This window comes from Prunus persica, chromosome G1 (assembly GCF_000346465.2).
Source record: "Prunus persica cultivar Lovell chromosome G1, Prunus_persica_NCBIv2, whole genome shotgun sequence".
Taxonomy (NCBI): domain Eukaryota; kingdom Viridiplantae; phylum Streptophyta; class Magnoliopsida; order Rosales; family Rosaceae; genus Prunus; species Prunus persica.
Genome location: NC_034009.1, coordinates 30,867,879 through 30,887,257, shown reverse-complemented (window position 1 = coordinate 30,887,257; position 19,379 = coordinate 30,867,879). Strand labels below are relative to the sequence as shown.

Genomic DNA, 19,379 nt, shown 5'->3' with positions numbered 1-19,379 from the left:
GGCTGGCCTTGCACGGTGAAAATGCTCTAATATTAATATTTTATCCCAAAATTTTACTTTTAATTTGAACATTTTAAAATTTGAGACGAATCCTATGAAATAATCAATGAAGCAGCAGGAGATTGGTTAGAATATTCTTCCAACAAATGGCTACCGATCATCGACCTCTCAGTGGCTAAAAGTTTCACCTCTGCATTATTTTGGAAAGACTTAATTCCAGACTCATTTATACATATCTCTAACCTAGTCGGAGACTTGGGCATAAATTACATATGGTACAATGTTATGTTAGTATACACCACAAAAATAAAACCAAAATGGAAAGACGATGAAGAAAATCGGAAGGACTGTTAGTTCTTCTTCCTCCCATCATGCATCATGCATCATTCATCATGCGTATTGAAATTGAATGGTAGATATGCATCAGGATCAGGCATGTCAAATGTGTTGTACTATATATGTACATTTCCCTCTCTAATCTAATTATTTAACATGTGATGATGATCGTGAAATATATTGCTAAAATATGAAACCTAATATGAGAATATTTGTTTGTGGGAATTTTCTGTGTATTTTTCTCCTTGTAGGAGGTCATATTTATAATACAACGGAGCTTTAATAGGCCGGTAAATAATAAATTTCTATTTCTATTTACAGTAGGAAATTATGAATTAAAGTAAATCAATTACAATTATAATAGGAATTCTTGTGTGAAAGGAAAGTAAGTCAATGATCTACAAGTCACGCCAACATCTATTACATGGCTAGATGGTTCGTACGATGGTCGGTACATAGCGTAATGAGCATGCAATGCAACCACCTACTAAACTTAAAGGACCACAACACAACAAGTTACAAGTATGTTCCTCTCAGCCAGCGCAGTACGAATCCAATAATCTCCCTCCCCTCTCGATTTGTCTCCTTTGAATGTTTGGTATTTTTTTTCCATTTGTTTTCCACCAGTTGAACTTGAAGATACATGCTTATCACATTTTAAATATTTTACCCTCAGCCAACGCCGTACGTATCCAATAATCTCTCTCCCCTCTCGATATGTCCTCCTTTGTTTGAATGTTTGGCATCAAATTACATCAATCTCTTTCTATGTGTTTTCCCTTCACATTCCATCTTAATTGGATCCTGGCAGAAAGTTGTACATCGATTTATGAATTACCAAAATACAATACAATATTATCAAGCTAGCTAGCTATACAACCTTACATAGCTAAATTGCACGAAACTGGGTACGTGTTTGGAAGCCTATCGGTTTGGAGGATAAACTAATCCAACGGCTTAAGTATCAATAAAGGGCTTTCCAACGAAAGAAACTGAAACCCAATTACAATCAAGAATAAATGAAATTAAAATCAGAAAATTATTCTCCATCCAGAATCCAGATGTTCACGTTCACAAACTTACATAGCTAATCAAATGCGTTTGTTAATTACAAACATGAGTCATGTCGATCGCTCTTTTCAGCTACTGCATTGTAACTTTTTCATCATCTCATCTCATGCTGACTTTCCATAAATGGGATCGATGCCTCTTGCATAGTTTTACCCTAAACAATTAGGTCCTACAAAATTGTAGGCCCTATCTATCTCCATCCAATTATAACTAATTTCATATGCCTTTCCATCTAAAATTAATGTTGGTGGAAATCTTCCACCTGGACGATGAATGTTCAATTATCTCAAGAGAGGAAAGATATTGGTGGACGGGGTAAATTCCGATGACATTTTAGACTCATAAGATTTTGCTCCTCCTTGAGATTTTCAGGTTCTGAATTAGACAAAGGAGCCGTCATTGTGAGGTCAAGGTTTAAATCAGGCAGCTGATGGCCACAAGATTCATCCTCCAAGCAACTTGTACCGTCCGATACTTGGTCACAATTATTGCCACCGGATCTTGCTGGCTGATCATTCGTTGGGGTTTTCAAACCTGCAGACAATTTTGCAGTGCTGCTAATGGCTTGTGAGTTTTTATGATGAGGGCGAGGGAGATTAAATGTGTTCGGTCGGTGGTTATTTGGATCTATTCCCATGCTTATAAGCTTTCTTCTCAAATGAGAGTTCCAATAGTTCTTCACTTCATTGTCTGTACGTCCCGGCAATCTCCCAGCAATCAACGACCACCTAGAAAACATAACTAACCAATTTAGGACCAATCAAAACTGTAATTACACCAAGTGCATTTCTTTTTTCTGCTTTATTTGAAATCAGTAAAGACAATCAATTTCTTACTTATTTGTGCATGCTGCAATTGCATAATTTATCATAATATAGAATTAGCTTAGCTAGGCATAATGTGAAGAAGCGAATGTATAGTAATTAAGTACCGGTTGCCTAGGAGTGCATGAAGTTTAACGATGAGATCTTCTTCATCTTCAGCAAAGTTGCCTCTTTTAAGGTCTGGCCGTAGATAGTTTATCCATCTCAGCCTACAGCTTTTACCGCAACGAAGTAGGCCTGATCCAAAATCGAAAAGAGAAAAAGGGAGACAATACCCCTGAATCAATTGTGGTTCTATTCTATATATAGCCTCTTATATTTGTTTGATTTCAGAAGAAGAAGAGGACCAAATTAGCAATGTTTGTTGGTTCAGGTAAATTATAGGAACAAGACCAACAACAGTTTTGTATCTTTCTTTTACTCCATTCTATCCATTGTGATAAATATATTGTCATTCATGAGAGTATAAGTTTTGGCTTATTAATCCATGCATATGTATAAATCAATAAGTATTTATGTACCTGCAGCCTGAGGAAGGGTACGCCAACAACCCTCGCCATGTTTGCGAATGTAATCGATGAGCTTGAGGTCTTCTTGCTTGGACCAAGCTCCTCTGTTTGTGTCTTGCTTATCGCAGCAGGGTTTCCTCATTGTATTGTAATTTCAGCTTTTGAAGAAATTAAGCTAGGAATGGTGAAACTAGTAGTGTTATATAATATTTCAGAGAGAGACAGAGAGCATAGGGCCAATTCCAACTGCAAGAAGGGTCGGATTGGATTGAGAGTGGAGGAGGAAATGGAAGGTATATAATATTTAGGTAGGTAGCTAGAGCTGCATGCAAAGGATGGCCGGAAAAGAAAGGTTGACTTGGACCGGTGGTTCGCCAATGTGTCACTGCGTGATCATACATACATTACAAATCTAAATATATATATATATATACACATATATACACACACTTGTCTCAACACGTTGTGTGGGGAGTGGACAACTTTAACTTTTTGGCAAATATTAAGTTTGTCTTGTAAATAATGTAGTGTTCTTTTTGGTAATTAGATAATACTTAATAATAATGTTCTTATGTGCCAAGAAAAGCCATAAGAAATATTAATTAATATTGAGCTGCAAAAACGATATTAATTATGAAACTCAAAACTGATATTGTAATGCAGATCATCAATTGTGTAGATGTGAAAGTGATTGAAGATAAAAGTAGATAAATAGGGAAGAAGATGGGCGAAGGAGGGAGGTTAGGCTACCATAAGAGCATTGTGACCACATGCTCACGTTGACTGATAGCTAGGGTTTCCGATTTGTGTCATCCTCGTCAATGTCAATGTCATCATCAAAAAGTGTAACAATATAAATCTGACAAATAACTACTCCACTCCTTGATCATTATCCATATGTGGTACCTATTTTACCTACTTGGCAAAGGGGCCTTGGCTACGTGCATCATTAGTTTGTCTTGTTTCATCCCTGCCCTTTAGGCATCTAGGTGTACCACTACTTACCAAACATAAAATCTAGGTCATCGACCAGTAAACTTTTTCTGTGCTTACATATGTACATAGCTCTTCTTCGATCGCTTAAGGTTGCCACATAACATGCACGCACCTGCCAGTCCGTCAGTCAGTCTATACGGATAAGGATTAAGAACCAATTAACCTGCTAATAAAGTACAGAGTAATTTATTTGCTGTCTCAAGTCTCTCAACTCATCTCAACTCATCGCAAGTCATCATATGTCTGTATTGATCTGATGTGATATATGTTTCGCCAGTGCAATCATGGATATTGGCTTCCTTCCCGATTATTGGTTGAGCCTCAACACCTCACCTCAACATATTCCATATTATTTAACGAAAGAAGATATGGCTGCTTCCTTGTCATCTTCAATCTCTCTTCATCAACTTCCCACCTCACCTACATATATTTATTCCAGTACTACTGCCCACCATTGTTGAGTAAGACGGGCTTCTTCGCTGTTTGTATATATTACTATTATTTTTATTTTTATTGAAAGCGATATCCAATAGAAGACACAGCTGAGGTTCCAGTTACCTTTTTGGTTTTTTATTGGTAACAATAGTATGAAAGAAAACTTAGAATTAAATTAATATATACTTAGTTATATACCCAATCTTAGACATAGTCTTATAAAAAAACCATATATCATTTAAAAATTATAAACACACTCAAAAATCGACAGCTATTGATTTTTTCAATTTAATAGCTATTTTTTAGTTTATTTGTGTGTGTAAAATACCTATATTGCCCTTATACTATGGATTTGAGAGAGAAAATTTGGATCTGTCAAAAAACCAAATCATATTCATTTTCTCCTTTCTAGCTGGTGCTTTCTCGGTGTTGGAGCAAGAAGAGCTTCCATTGAAGCTCAGTCTCAAGTCCAACTATATTCTTAATCTTTGATTTATAATTTTCAATATTTCACCTTCGATTTCTTGTTCTAAAATCGTGCTTCTATTCATATTATTTTTTTCCGGATTGTTTGGAACCTCGAACGAACCTCGATAAGATTCTCTTAGCTCTACTCCTCATCTTCGAGCTCAACTCATCTTTCGCCACGTTGTCGTCGTCATCATCATCATCATCATCGTTGTCGTTGTCGTTTAGTTTGGACTTGAGATTTTTTATCTTTTGCTTCAATTATGTGTTTCTCTTCGGATTTTAGTTGATTTTCCAAATGTATTTTAAGCTTTGATGATCAATTTATCTTTTGTTACTATTTCAATTATGGATCTATTTTTTGTTTAACAATGTACTTCTATGACAGAGTATTAACAATGTACTTCTATGACATAATGGTATTAACAATCTAGGCTCGGCTTGTTTTGAGTTGGTATGGTTTGTTCTTACTTCATCTTTTCTTTGGTAGACATGTATTAGAAATAACAACATAACAAGCATTAATCAACATGACAGTAAACTAGCAATATTATTACCCTAGACTGGAACATTACAAGGGTAAACATGATGTCATAGGAAACTAACAGTGTTATTACCCTATACTGGAACATTACGGTGGTAGATATGCATTGGAAATAGGATGTCATAAGAAACTAGCAGTGTTATTACCCTGGACTGAAACATTATAGGGGTAGACATGCATTAGAAATAGGATGTCATAGGAAACTAGCTGTGTTATTACCTTAAACTGGAACATTACAGGGGTAGATAATGCATCATAGGAAACTAGCAGTGTTATTACCCTAAACTGGAACATTACAGAGGTATACATGCATTAGAAATAGGATGTCATAAGAAACTAGCATTGTTAATACCCTAGACGAGAACATTACATGAGTAGACATGCATTAGAAATAGGATGTCATAGGAAACTAGTAGTGTTATTACCCTAAACTGAAACATTACAGGGGTAGATATGCATTAGAAATAGGATGTCATAGGAAATTAGTAGTTTTATTACCCTAGACTGGAACATTACAGTTATTAATCAACATGATAGTAAACTAGTAATGTTATTACCCTAGACTGGAACATTATAGCCATTAATCAACATGACAGTAAAGGTGTGGAACATTACAGTCATTAATCAACATGATGCGTTAATGAATTATTTGGGTTTTTTTTATAAAATTGGGTTAGGCTTGTTTTGGGTGCTTTTTAAGTTTTTTGTGTAGGGCTTCTTTTAAATTGATCAATGGCAGTCACGTAATTTATAGGAACTTCAACACCAATTTCTTATATAGTAAATGAGTTTTAAATGTGTTTCTAAAATACATTCCATGTGAAGTTTTTTTAATATAAAAATTTCAGCATTTATTTTGAGTATATTAGTGAACCTCCATGAATTAAGGATGAAAATTAAAAGCAACGTGAGGACTTTTGGGTTGGGGAAAGGTTGGTGGCGTCCTGCTTACTCGTCTTTTGGTATCCATCTCACTTGCATGTTTTCCTCAATAATTTCGCTAATCGAAGTTGAAACAAACCTGCATGTTCTTCTCTCTCGGTTTTTTTTTCCGTATTACATACGTACCTAACGCTTTGCAGTGAACCCAATTTTCTTTAATTTTACTTTTCAAACAAGTAATGTGGTTTCAAATTTGATTTATGCTTTGCTTCCTTTGCAGTTTAAATTTAATAGATTATTTTATATTGAAAAAAAACAGTAGATCTCAAAAAAAAGTTCCTACACGGAACGGAAATGAATAGATTAATTTTGTATTAGCTGTGATCCAAATAATAATTATTTACCGAATGGTTTGACAAATCTTTTTTGCAGATTTGATTCTGTCTGTGTAACATATTTGGTATTCTATCTATATATCATATATATATGGAGATTAATATTAGATCTTAATCTCGTTAGTAGTGTTTAGATCAATATTCCTTCACAAATACGTAATTGAGGAAAGTAATTACAACCACAGGTGTGTGGTGTGGAATATACGTCTTGTGTGTTAATATATATAAGGGAAGATTGGCACGTGCGATGGTGTTGTTCTTGTATATGTATAGTTGCGTACGTTATCAACAAGAACAGAACCAGTAGTTCCTCCCACATGCAGCAATGTGACTGCTTATCTATCTTACAAACAAACCATGTATTCAACAAGATGCATGCATATGCGTCTACATAGAAGAGAGAAGCACCTACTACTTTCTTTGCTCAAGGAGGGAGGGAGGGAGTGCCCACCTTTGTACGTTTCTCGCAATTAATATATATATATATATATATATATATATACGAGAAATATACGTACTAATTCTATATGCACAAATAATATTTGTAAAAAGGTTTTATATATATATATATATATTGGACGTTGGACTTCTGGATGAGCATGTGTCTCTCGTGCATGCAATGGTTCACGGAAGACAGATGGGTGAGGCCCCGGTCAACACAGAGAGAGAGAGAGAGAGAGAGAGAGAGAGGATTATGTCACATTGTCAACTAATATATTATAGCTTGGTTATTAGGACCGCCTGTAGCCTTATCTAGAATGGCACTAATTAAGTTTGTAATTACCCATCGTAAAAGTTAATGCATAGCTAGTGTTCTTTATCGAGCTTCAAGTTAAGAGTTAAAACTTTTTATTCTTCGCTTCTCCGGTAGAATTTAGCAAAGTAATTAATTATATGGTATCATAATATTTTTTTAATTAAATAAATACCAACAGAAAATAGTATGAACATGTGTCTCTCGTGCAAGAAATCGCCCCTAAAAGTCCAAAAGAAATATGGTTGGTATGACAATACAAATTACAATTACAGGCGAATTCTTAGATGAGATGATTTAGAAAGATTCAATCTGACTGGATTACTTTGATTGAACTGCTCGTACAATGATGGACCTGGAGGGGGAAAGGCTGCATATTCAAAATTGGAGATGAGATGAGTCTTTAGACAACTATTTGTTGACCTTAATTATTATTGTTATAGTATTAGTATCCTCATCCTCTTCTTCTCCATTTCCGTGTGTATCAACACAAAAGTAAAAGGGTGTATTTGTATCAACACAAAATTAAAAAATCTTTAATTTTTAAAATAAATTCAAGTGCTTTTCTAAGAAACGATTCTGAATAATTTTTCTGCCAAACACTGTCAGAAGAACTTTAGTTGTCAAAAAGAGCTTTTTAACCATTCCAGAAATACTCACAAACAAGCCATAATTCTCAAATTAGCACCTTTTTCTTCAACATCTGATTCTGTCTTTCAACTTTAGATTATTATATGTTCTTCATTTAATTAATTAATAATTACGGCCTTCCTCTAAATTGGATGACAAAACTCACACTTCAACATACCCTCAAAATAAATGTTTGCTGTCTGCCCTTTTGCACACAGAGGAAACTCAACACTGTCATAACACAACTCTTTTCCTCGACTCAGCAGATATTGACTCGGTCTGGGCGGCTTCTAGATTTGTAGCCACGTCCTTTGCTTTTCTGACACTCAAATTAAATTACCTTATATAATAATGGCACAACGAAAAAAGAACAGTATTCAACCTTTCTGTATTTATTCACTTCTGTTGTAGCAATTCTTTCTGTGTTCTCATGGGTAACCAAAGCTTAAATCCCTCACTACAAACATGAAGTATCAGATAAGAACAACAACAGTACAATACAAGGAATCTAACCGATGGCCATAATTCAAAATTCAAATATATTATAATATATCAGCATCACCATCATGTATGTATGTACTTTATTAATATAAAATGTACTGAAACCAAACTGAGACAAGCATTGACTTGTAGTTTTACGTTCCATCAAGATTTATCTTAGACCAGAATGCAAAGACGACAAAGCATTTAACCGACCTCACCTGTGAAGATTTCAAATAGTCAGCTGCTTAAAAGTCAATAGTAGATTAAACAAGTCACCAAGTTTCATCCACTACTTCACCTACTGAGATATCATCAACATCTTTTCAAGAACATTTGACTGGGTTGGATTACAGCATTGTCGAACCTCCTAAACCCAAAGCAATATAATTATCAAGTATAGATAAGCCATATTTTTCTATAAAACATGAAATATGTGCTGAACTTATTTCCACCAATACCACCAAAAGAATAATAATAAAAAAGAATAAAGATCTTGTAACTTGTGTGTCATGAATGAAAGAATGATGATATTTTGAATATTTAAAGCATTAAAAACTAGTTGAGAAAAAAGAAAATTCCACACTACTTTAATCAGCCAATTGCTGTGGTACTCTAATGGCATAACCATTAGAGGGCAACAGAGAAGTGTATCGAAGATTCTTAATTCTATTTCTTCGTAAAGAATGCGGATTTACTCCGGCCTTGTGAGCTGCAATAACACCAATTGCTTCCCAATAGTTTGAGACCTTGACCTGCATGAAAGGGTCCATTTAATTCAGAAGCCAAATGCATATGAGTCGAAGCAATGGCTTTTCCTAGTGGGTATGTTGAGAACCAATGAAAGAATTTATTCCTAGTGTTATTTTGATACTAATGATTATGGAGATGGGGAGCAGCTTCCACACTCATTGGCATACTGGAAGGTGAACTAGAGTGGGTTTTGGAAGTACTTGACTGATACTCTTTACCTAGGGTAAATTAGTTCAGGGACCCAATAATTACTAACAATACTAACAAGCTTCTAACAGTTCTAAAACAGAATAAATTCACTTAAAATTACGACAACAGCCATGAAAATGATTCCATTTCTGACGGGGACAAATCAGAAGGTATGTGTAAACATTTGGATACATACTGCTTCAACCCCAACTTTATCTGGTGTATCATCAAGGACTGTTTCATTTTCCTCCACAGCAATTATAAGTGGCTGTATCAAAATCGAAATTAGTATCAGGAACAAGTTATATGCCATCAGTCAAACCTGCTCTTTCCAAATTCAACCAAAAGGAAAAATTAGGATAGTTTCCAAGTTGGTACCTTGTTTCTTTTGCTTCGTGCAAAAGCAAGAACGCCGTCTCCTCCAAAAGCATCTACAGGAAGGATGACGCTATCAACATCACTTGCCAGTATGCAACCATTCTCAGACTCAGAGTTCTTGACCAAATACTGTGGTGCATTACTAAGCCCAGCAAGCACACATGGCAAGAATGTGTATCCCAACTGTTGCACATAGAAAGAGACAGAGCAATAAAAACATCAAGTAGCAGATATTTGGACATTGTAGTCTATTTGAAGAGGAAACGCCACGGATATTGATATTTTATCAGTTAGCTGCACCTTTTTTCCTAAAAACCCTTGTGCCACAGACGCCACACGTCATTTTCTAAAGAGCACTGACATTGTATTTTATCTTTTCTACTTTTTCCAATGATCCATCAGAATATTGTGTCCTAACTCTCAAAGGCAATAAGTTCTGTGTTATGTAAAAATTTACCAACCTCCTCAGCAGCTGATTTTGGGCATAAAGATGGGCTCAGGGGCAAAGGTGACAAGGCAGGAGCATGTGCACAAGGAATTTGGAATTCCTTCACCACTAGATGGCTTATAACTGCCTCAACCCCTGCCAATAGATCAATTCCCTGGAAGGTACAAGGTAGAATTAGATGTAAATGTCATAGAACTGATAAGAACCAAGAACTAAGAATAAACTTTAGTCTTTCTGCTGATGGTACTGTCTGAATCCAAGAGTATAATATCAAAGAAACCAAAACTTTCATATGTAGTCTTTTATATCACATTAAGAAGTACATACTAAATATCCATTTTAAAGCCAAGTGTTACACTAGCAATTGAAACTACATAGATGCATAGTAAAGTTGCAATTAAAATTGAACAATTCATGAAAGTTATCATTAAAAAAATCATATGTTAAAAGTTTAACGTACCATCCCTTTTCGATAATCATCTGTGTCTTGAACATCATCATCATCTGTGAAGCGGCCAACAACTGCAATAGCATTTACTTGAGAGCGTTTAAGTAAAGCCTGCACAGCCCTCAATAGTGAATCAGGGTGCTTAATCCTCCCAGTTGATTGCCCACTTTTTGGATCAATCCACTTCTCTACCTGTAAAATTTGTTCAATCCAATCTCATAAAATCACATTAGCAGGAAAGTTTCGAATCCACTTTTACATGGCCAAGGGGATTCAGAAGCATAAGATTGAGATGAAAAGGACAGGCTTAGCAGCAAAGAAAAGTGAAACAAAGTAGCAACTAAAGCTCTTTTCAATATTAAATGTCAAAAACACTTTGAATACAGAAATTTTGTTTCAACTACAAATTTTCAACGAGTTTTTGAATTGAAGGCTTTTCAAACCCCCGCTTCAAATTAGATTGAAAGGCAATGTGCCTGCCTGGTGATCAGTTTAGAATTGCTTGACCCATTGTCACATTGCGATAGAAAGTGTAAAATCATGCAATTAACCATCACACACACTTAACAACACGATAAATGCAATACAAACAATCAACTCCTACTTTGAACAGCTAAAAGTGAGACCTGTAAAGGGGTGTCAGTGACAACATATTCAACCACAGGCAAGCCAAGGGAAGCCCTTGCAGCATCGGCCACTTGTAAATGGCGAACTCGAAGCTCTTCTTCTATTCCAGAATCAAGAACCAAACCCACCTGCTTCATAATATCAATGTGAGCAACAATAAATAAATAAATAAACAAACCAACCCCCACCCCCCACCAACACCCCCGGAAAAAAAAAAAATTGAACGCACCCTGTTTTGGTGAACAGGCATGAGGCCCCATGAGCCTTCTGCAAAGCGGTCAAGAGCATAACCTTCAACGTATAAAGCATTAGGCATAGGCCAGTAGAGCATTGCTGCATTCAGCACCTGCTCAACAGTCAAAGTGTGAGTCAAGCTCGCAGGACTCCAAAAAGAAAGCAAAAGCAAAAACATTGAATTAGGCATACGTTGGGGTGTGTGATAAGGCAATCGACGACGGAGGAGAGAGTGCGAGCCACAGGCAAAGCGTCGCCGGCGTAGCCACCAATGGCGGCTCCTATCCCGGTTGGGACTATCATTACGCTCGTGTAGTCTCTCTTTAACACCGTATCCAAACAAAAAGAGCAACACTTAATTAATCCTATGATGTGCTTTGCTTTCTCACAACATAATCCGACGAAAACGAAGAGTGTTTAGTGATGGTTACTAACTGACCTTGAAGGAATGTTTGGGATTGAAGCATGAGATGCTTGGTGGAGTGGACGGTCTGGATTTGGTGATGCGTCGGTTTGGGGCGGCCAAAGAGGGGAATGGACGGTTCAGAATGACTGTCATCTCATCTCCTGCCGTCGACGGAACTCGGATGACCGTCTTATTATCCCATTACCGCTGTGCGGCTGTGCCTCACTGGCTGTGCGCCCCAATTTTATCCGCGGGCTCTAGAATTTTTTGACCCTGGTGCTTGGTCTTTTTTGTTTTCTTGGATTTTGCTAGTCGTTTAGAATTTACTGAGAACACTTTACTTTTTTATATCGAACAAATATATATGTCATATTATTTTTAAAATTATTTTAAAGCAAAAAACAATATAGTGCTCTAAGACTTTCAAATTTTACAAAATGTGTTATATTGTAAACATTTTTAGGTTTTTTTTAGGACTTTTTTTTATTGAGAGGGACGATAATATACTAAGGCTCTATTCGGATTGGATGAAATTTTTTCAATTAAAATGGACATTGATCCTATCCATTGTTTGGTGGGCTTATAATGTATCATGGACAAGATGTGGTTATTAGACACCAGTCCATAATAGCAAGGGCTCCAGAACCCATTGGTAGACATGGGTTTTGAAGCCAGTCGAGTCGTCTTGCGTAGGTATGTCAAAAATCCTCACGGGGGCGGGTACCCATCGGGCCCCAACCCTAACGAGAAGAGATTTAGAGGCCAAATGGGTATCGAATACGGAGATCTCCAAACTTGAAAAATCCTTTGGGTATGGGAAGGAGATGGTATTGGCGTCCCAATTCCCGAACCCGACCCGAAAATATATATGTTTATATTTAAATAAATAAATATAATATTTATGTTTAACCCTAAGTTATAACTTCCCTTCCCTAATTCTTCCTAATCTTCTCTGGAATTTCATATTGATGTGATTTTGAATAGTTGAGTTGAAGGGTTAATTTGGATGTGTTGAATGATAATTTAATATGAAACTTAATATTAAAATGTTTGATACCTATTTTCTATCCCAAAAAAAAAAATCGGGGATTCGAGCCGGGTATGGGGGATAGTCCCCCAATGGGAACGAGAACGGGGAATCCCCAAAACCTATTAAACGGGAATGAGTTAGGGGACGGGGGCGAAGATGGAGAGTGAGAACGGGGATGGTATTGTTATACCCGGCCCCTACCCAACCCGTTGCCATCTCTAGTCTTGCGAGCACGTCTTCTTCTTTTATTCGCTACTTACTCTGGTTTGGTTTGCTGCCCTCTCTCTCTCCCTCTCTCTCTCTCTCTCTCTCTCTCTCTCTCTCTCTCTCTCTCTCTCTCTCTCTCTGTGGTTTGGTTTGGTTTGCACGCAGATCATTGCATCTTCCAGTCGATCCGACCAAACTTGAGATCTGATTTGAAGGATGAGCCTTGAGATTCTTGCTGATCTGATCTGTTCTTGAGATCTTATGGGCCCTTGCGATTCTTGCTCATCTGATATGTTGCTCCTCGTCTTCGTCTTCCTCTTTCACATCCTTGTCCAGGTCTAGAAGGTCATTCTCCAGCTCGTTATTGAAATCACGCTTTGAGTTTGAGTTGTAGGGTTGGGGTTCGAGTTCAAGTTCGGGTTCGGGGCTATCCTTGTCTCTGTTCCATTCCCTCTTCTGGATTTCTTGGTCTATTAGGGACCGTAGGGAGCTCAGAGACGAAGATGGACAGCTCGATGGTGTACCGGCAAGAGAGCCGAAGATTTTGCTTACTTGACTCTGAAAGTGTTTTCCATGATTGGATTTTGAATTGTATGGGGGACTTGCAATTCTGCTGGTAGATTAGTCAAATTGCATTTTTGAGAATTGTATTCATTATTTTAATTATTTTGTATTTTTTTTTCCAGTCATATAATCTCAACTTGGTGTTTATTGCACCAAACAACTGCTTCAAATCTAGTTATATCCTAACCAGTCCAATGTAATATATCCAATCCAGTCCAGTCTAGCCTACCAAACGGGGCCTAAATTCATACACACTATACGGATGTTAGAACTTGAACTCAAAACCTTAACTAAATGAGTAATTGCTCCAAATCACTACACTAGTAGATCATTTGCAAAGATTTTCTTTTATTTTTCACCAACAAAGATTTTCGTTTACAGAGCATGTTGTCCAAAGTAAGAGAAAACTAGATGATACAAATAGCCCAACGTTCACGGAAAAAGCATGATAGTAGTGAGTCGCCAACACATGATTTATGATTGCGAGAAAAGAGCCTTACAAAAAGGGGGAAGAACAGAAAGTGTGAAGTTGCTAGATGTGGTGAAAATAATAACAATAATTATTATAATTGTTGACGCGAGAAAGTGGTTCGGCCTCTTTCCCGCTCAACTTAGTGATGTTGGGCCTTCGGTATGGTTTGGGGCCTTGGTAAAGCACGTGATCTGCAAGACAACAAACGCTCGGTAAGACCCTTGGGCATCGGTGTGGTACTGGCGGAAGGCTCTCTGATTCTTGAGTAAGTACTGATATAGTAAGCTTAAACTGACATATTAATAGGTAGTATGCCGTAAGTTCTGATTACCTCAGTTTGGAGATAGTGGTCATCTTTTATAGGCCTTGGGAGGTGTGCACATTGTTTATAATTTCGATGTGGGACTATAGACGTCGATTATGGGTCTACCACGTGTCCTGAAGAAGGGGGGTTGCCTTAATCGCTGAATCAGTAGGCAGGGTACCGAAGGCTACCATAGTCGAGCCCAATTTTGCCCATGTGTCTGGTCCTCATGGGCTGTTCATTTTGGTATAAACAATAATTATTCCCTTCGAACCAAAGTAACAAACTTCTGATCAATTTGCAAACTGTGATTACATCTTTGTTGACCAGACCTTATCTCAGGCACTAGGTAGACTACAATTTATAATTTTCTTTTTCTTTTTTGTGTGTGACAAAGGACAAAGACACCACCTTGCCTTGCAGCGGAAGTTGCTAATTATTCAAAAGCCTTCTATGATAAAGAACTACCTGTAATCACTGATTCTTCTACCCTACCAACATGATAAAAGACCCAATGTAATGGATTTTGGCCGGCCTTCTCAATGAGAAATACTTTCATATTCCCATTTCAATATCTCTCTCTATATCTCCCCACGTCTAAAAGATAACAGAAGGAGCAAGATAAAGAAAATGGAACAACAAAACGGGAATAGGAAAGTTTTTCTCCTTATCAACGGACGACTTTTAAGGGTCTCATCATCGCATTGTCCTCATGATCCAAGATCTGCACAACATAAAACATCAACGTTTTAAATCCATCATCTCAAACTATACCAAGATTGATAATTTCAGCATATACAATTACGACGACTAATAACATTGCTACAACAAATTAAATAGAAGCAAGCACTTTGGACTGGACCACTTCTCATGCCATACATCATAATACATGATTTGTGAGTCTAGAATCTCTTGGACTGGACTGCTCGGACTCAGACATTAGGCACGCTACCCAACAACGTAGACAAACAAAACTGTTAGCCTATTTGTTAATCTAGCGAAATTCTATAGTAAGTGTGTTATATATGGATCTTTCATATGAATCTTCATATTAGTCACATAATTATTTCATTAAACTTAAGTAAAGTTACTATTTCGATAAATCTTATAGTTAATATAAAAATGCACATATGTAGTCGATATAATATACCCCTAATATAGAACGACTTGTTAACCTATTTCTAGTATTTGGTATCCCCTGACCCTCCATCCAAGCCCAAAAACCTTATTCCAATTTGTCATATTAATTGTTATATGGCTCATATCGTGCAATTTTCTTTCTTATTTTTTCCTAAAAATGTAAAATATTTTATACAAATATAAACACTTAAACAAATAATTGTAACCAAATTATGTTGGCAAGTTATGCAGTGGGATGGTATACTTACGTGGCAGTGGTACACGTAACCAGGCTCCACTGTTGGATCAAATTCGTAGGATGCATTTGTATGTAGGTAAGCAAATCTCAAAAGAATCTTGGTCACTGACCCGGGTCTCATCTTGAATACGTTCTTCCACCCCTTCTCGTACGCTGGCACGTCTATCTTTTTGCCACGTGCATACTTGCTTATATTGCAGTTGACGGCGTCGTTTGTTTTGTTCATACAGTCTTTGAACTTCTCCACATCCACCAACTCCCTCTGTTCCAATACAACAAACAGTCCCAAGTGGATGTGTAAGGGATGATTGTCCTCCGTTAAATTGATCACGTTCCACACCTCGCTGGTCCCTGCTTTTGCGATCTCAGTCACCGGCGCCTCATATGGTTTCCCGTTCAAATAAAGATGTGTCGGCTCATCAATGTCGCTCGTGTACTCGTACATAGCGATATATCGGGTGCGCGACACACTGGATAAATCAGGGACAGGGTAGGAAATTAACCTCTTTGGAATCCGCGACGTGTCAACAGCTGAACGGCCAACGACGAGAAACTTCATGACCTTACTGTTCGCGTCGTTGACAGGGTCACCAGACGGGTAAGGATACGGTGCATCATTGGCTAGGATAGCATTATCGTTCTTTGACTTTGAAAAGTCAACCACCACGTCTGTGATCTCAGATGGCCCCAGTAAAATGTCATTGGTCTCAACCGGTTCCCCAATGTAAGCAGAATCAGACCCCACGTGGGTAAATCTCAAACCGTTGGTGAAGAAGAACCTGAAGAATCTCGCATTGCTAGCGTTGATAATTCGAAACCTGTATTTACGGCGTCGTACCGTAAGCCGGGGCCATGCCTTTCCATTCACAATAATTGCGTCACCAAAATATTCGGGCTGCCATTGTGGGTGTATGGAGGGATTGTTTCCCGTGGAATTCATGTATATGGAACCATCGGTGCGAAAGCTACGATCGAACACGATCAACGTACGATCGAATTCATCACGGGGCAGACCAAGTGGGCCCTCAACTTGAGGATGGCGAATAATGTAGGCCCCAATCAAGCCAGCGAGGAGGTTGACTCGAGTCAAGCCCATGGCATGATCATGGTACCATAGATTGCCAGGATGCTGCTGATTGCGGTAGTGATATTTACGGTTGGACCAAAGTGGGCCACGGGCTTCAAATCGAGCGGTAAACCATGCGTTTGCGTTTCCATCACTCGCCGGTTCATCGATGGCACCGTGAACGTGCACCACAGTAGGAACGCCCTTGTTAGTGGCAGCTCGGGCCGTTGGAATGGTCGGATCCCAAGGCAGAATGTGCTTTGAAGGGAGGCGATTCATCCACGTCACGTAGGTATCAATTCCGTGGAGGGCCTCAATTGTTGGACCAGGCACTGTTGCTGTTCTCCAACGTGCGCCGTAGGCGAACACTGGCGTTGGGGGAAGGTCTCTGTGGAATTTCTGCGAAGGGAGAGAGAGAGAGAAAATGACAACCTCTGATTACAAAGCAAAAATAAAAAAAAAACATGGGCAACGAATGGTTAAAAAATTAGATAAAATAAGGTAAAGAAGACCAAATTGTGACATTGGAATAAATGTTGCGGTCTGATTACTTAATAAAATAATTAATTCAGGGTTGCTTTACAACTGTGGATACGGAATTATGTCAGAGAAGTAGACTTTAAGATGCATGAAGCAACATAAGTGACTGAGTCTAATTGAATTAACCTCTGGGGGAAAAAAAACCTCATTCTAATTTTATTTTTTTGATAGGAAGATGAAGTCTAATGAAGCAGACATTAGCATCCGAGAAGTAAACACTAGGAAAAGCCAAATTAATAAGGAATTAAAATAGAATAATAGATAGTTAGAACAGGAGATAAAGGCGAATTGATGAGAATAATAGATGTTTTAATTACCCATTTAATCTTGTACATGCCAATCTGGAGTGACTTGGGTTTGGGGACACCATTGACAAGATGGAAGGCCTTGATTTTGGGCATATCAGGAAGCTCATCCACGAACATCTTCAACCTCGTCAGATTCACAAGCTTATCTTCTGCCCATGAACCATTTGGGAACCCCAGAACAACAGCTAATGATATTAGCAAGTAATTGCACACCAAAATTCTCTGCACACTCACCATCTCTCTCTCTCTCTCAAGTCTCTAGCTTGACTGCATGCAAAAACAAGCACTTGAAGCGAAGAGAGAGAAAGAGATTACTGTTTTGACAGGGAGGTCTTTTGAGTGGGTGTTTTGTGGAAGGGAAGAGGTTGAGAGAGTTTTTTCTTTCTTGTTTGGATGGGTGGGAATCGACGGAATATAATGGAGAAAAAAATTTGCATTGTTTGGATATATTTACAAGGAAAAAAAAAAGTGAAGCACCGAATAAAGCCTACACAGCATTTATTTTCCTTGTAGGTAGGTCCTCCCCTTGTCTGGATTTTGTGTTGTGTCCAAATCATGAAAATGAAATCAATGCAGGAGAGAAGACATGTAAACGTCTACTTTTATTTGACTTCAAAATTCTCTCACTGTCTATTCTTTAGAGAAGAAAATAATATTTACTTGAACGTTTGTATAATTTATCTTAAAATAGAATCATCCAAATAATATCTTCAACATCAGAACAATAATAATAACGATAATAATAATTGAACGTAATTAGAAAGATGGAAATGAGATTTTTAAGAGAATCTCGATTGAACGAAGAAAACTTTATTAAAAAAGTGATTAAAATGAAATGAAAATAGCATTGGGTGTCCATTTCCTTACAGTCCACTCCACACACACACTATATACGCACAAAGCGTAAGAGAAACATTGGTGTGAATAAACTGATCCTTCCTTTTCGGTATTTCAGGCCAAAATTGAAAAGGAGCACTACTGACATACACATGTTCACATTCAACTACAACGCGCTAGCACGAGGCAGGCGTAAGCATGACTATTTATGACCGTTTCTGATTTTTTCTTTTTTAATGTTGTGCGTTAATTTTGTTATTACATTGAATTGATGACGTTATTTTAGGAAGAAAATTCATGTTCAAAATCTTGTGTTACGATATGATGTGAGGGCTGGTTTTCTACAATATAAAGATTAATTTGCTAACAAACATATGGCAAATCAATACAAGAAAACAAAGTCTGTGTAGTCTAGTCCAGTAAAAAAAAGTATTAATTTACAAGCCAGTTATCACAAGTTGAATTCTTATAACACATTAACAATGTGTGTAAAAATATCCATCATCTTTCCTAGAACAATAAAGGAAAACAAACATATTGCAACTTCCCTGTGAAGCAGGAACCCTCTAATTAAGAATAATTTATCTTCGCAGACTTAGTAAAAAAACAACTACAAAGAAGAATTTATTTATGCTCAGGCGGGTGCCTCTTTGCAACCGCTGATTAAAAAGTCATTTGGCATCTTTTTGCTTTCTTTTGCTCTTTAGCTAAACTAGCCACTCCTTTGACCTGATTAAGAAATGATAGGAAATGTAAAAAGCAAAGAAACAACACAGATGGCCTGATATAACTAATCGATTACTGTTAAGTAATGTGTTTAGAGCATCTCCAATGAGGGTGTAAAGCCAAATGTATGCTAAATATAC

At 37.4% G+C, this 19,379-nt stretch overlaps 2 protein-coding genes and 1 pseudogene across 6 annotated transcripts; all 3 read right to left on the bottom strand.

Annotated features, from left to right (window-relative positions):
* On the bottom strand, positions 1,171–3,028 carry LOC18793817 (annotated as a pseudogene).
* Positions 7,908–12,123, bottom strand: LOC18788864 (uncharacterized lipoprotein syc1174_c). Of its 5 annotated transcripts, XR_002269580.1 has the most exons (11): positions 11,841–12,123; positions 11,594–11,722; positions 11,397–11,513; positions 11,167–11,295; positions 10,553–10,732; positions 10,106–10,246; positions 9,645–9,827; positions 9,463–9,534; positions 8,914–9,079; positions 8,546–8,694; positions 7,908–8,301 (listed from the first exon to the last, which is right to left on the bottom strand). XR_002269580.1 is itself a non-coding variant. In XM_020554198.1 (10 exons), exons 1-9 carry the CDS (start codon positions 11,958–11,960, stop codon positions 8,915–8,917), a joined length of 1,236 nt encoding a protein of 411 aa, XP_020409787.1. In that variant the 5' UTR covers positions 11,961–12,123; the 3' UTR covers positions 8,299–8,694; position 8,914. The 5 variants fall into 5 exon arrangements, 4 of the variants coding, with proteins under 4 accessions (XP_020409787.1, XP_020409789.1, XP_020409788.1 ...); XM_020554198.1 differs by having other exon boundaries at positions 8,299–8,694; XM_020554200.1 differs by lacking the exon at positions 8,914–9,079 and having other exon boundaries at positions 8,299–8,545; positions 8,626–8,694.
* LOC18789540 (multicopper oxidase LPR1) lies at positions 14,644–18,127 on the bottom strand. Its single transcript, XM_007222302.2, has 3 exons — positions 17,686–18,127; positions 15,773–17,227; positions 14,644–15,108 (listed from the first exon to the last, which is right to left on the bottom strand). Exons 1-3 carry the CDS (start codon positions 17,911–17,913, stop codon positions 15,055–15,057), a joined length of 1,737 nt encoding a protein of 578 aa, XP_007222364.1. The 5' UTR covers positions 17,914–18,127; the 3' UTR covers positions 14,644–15,054.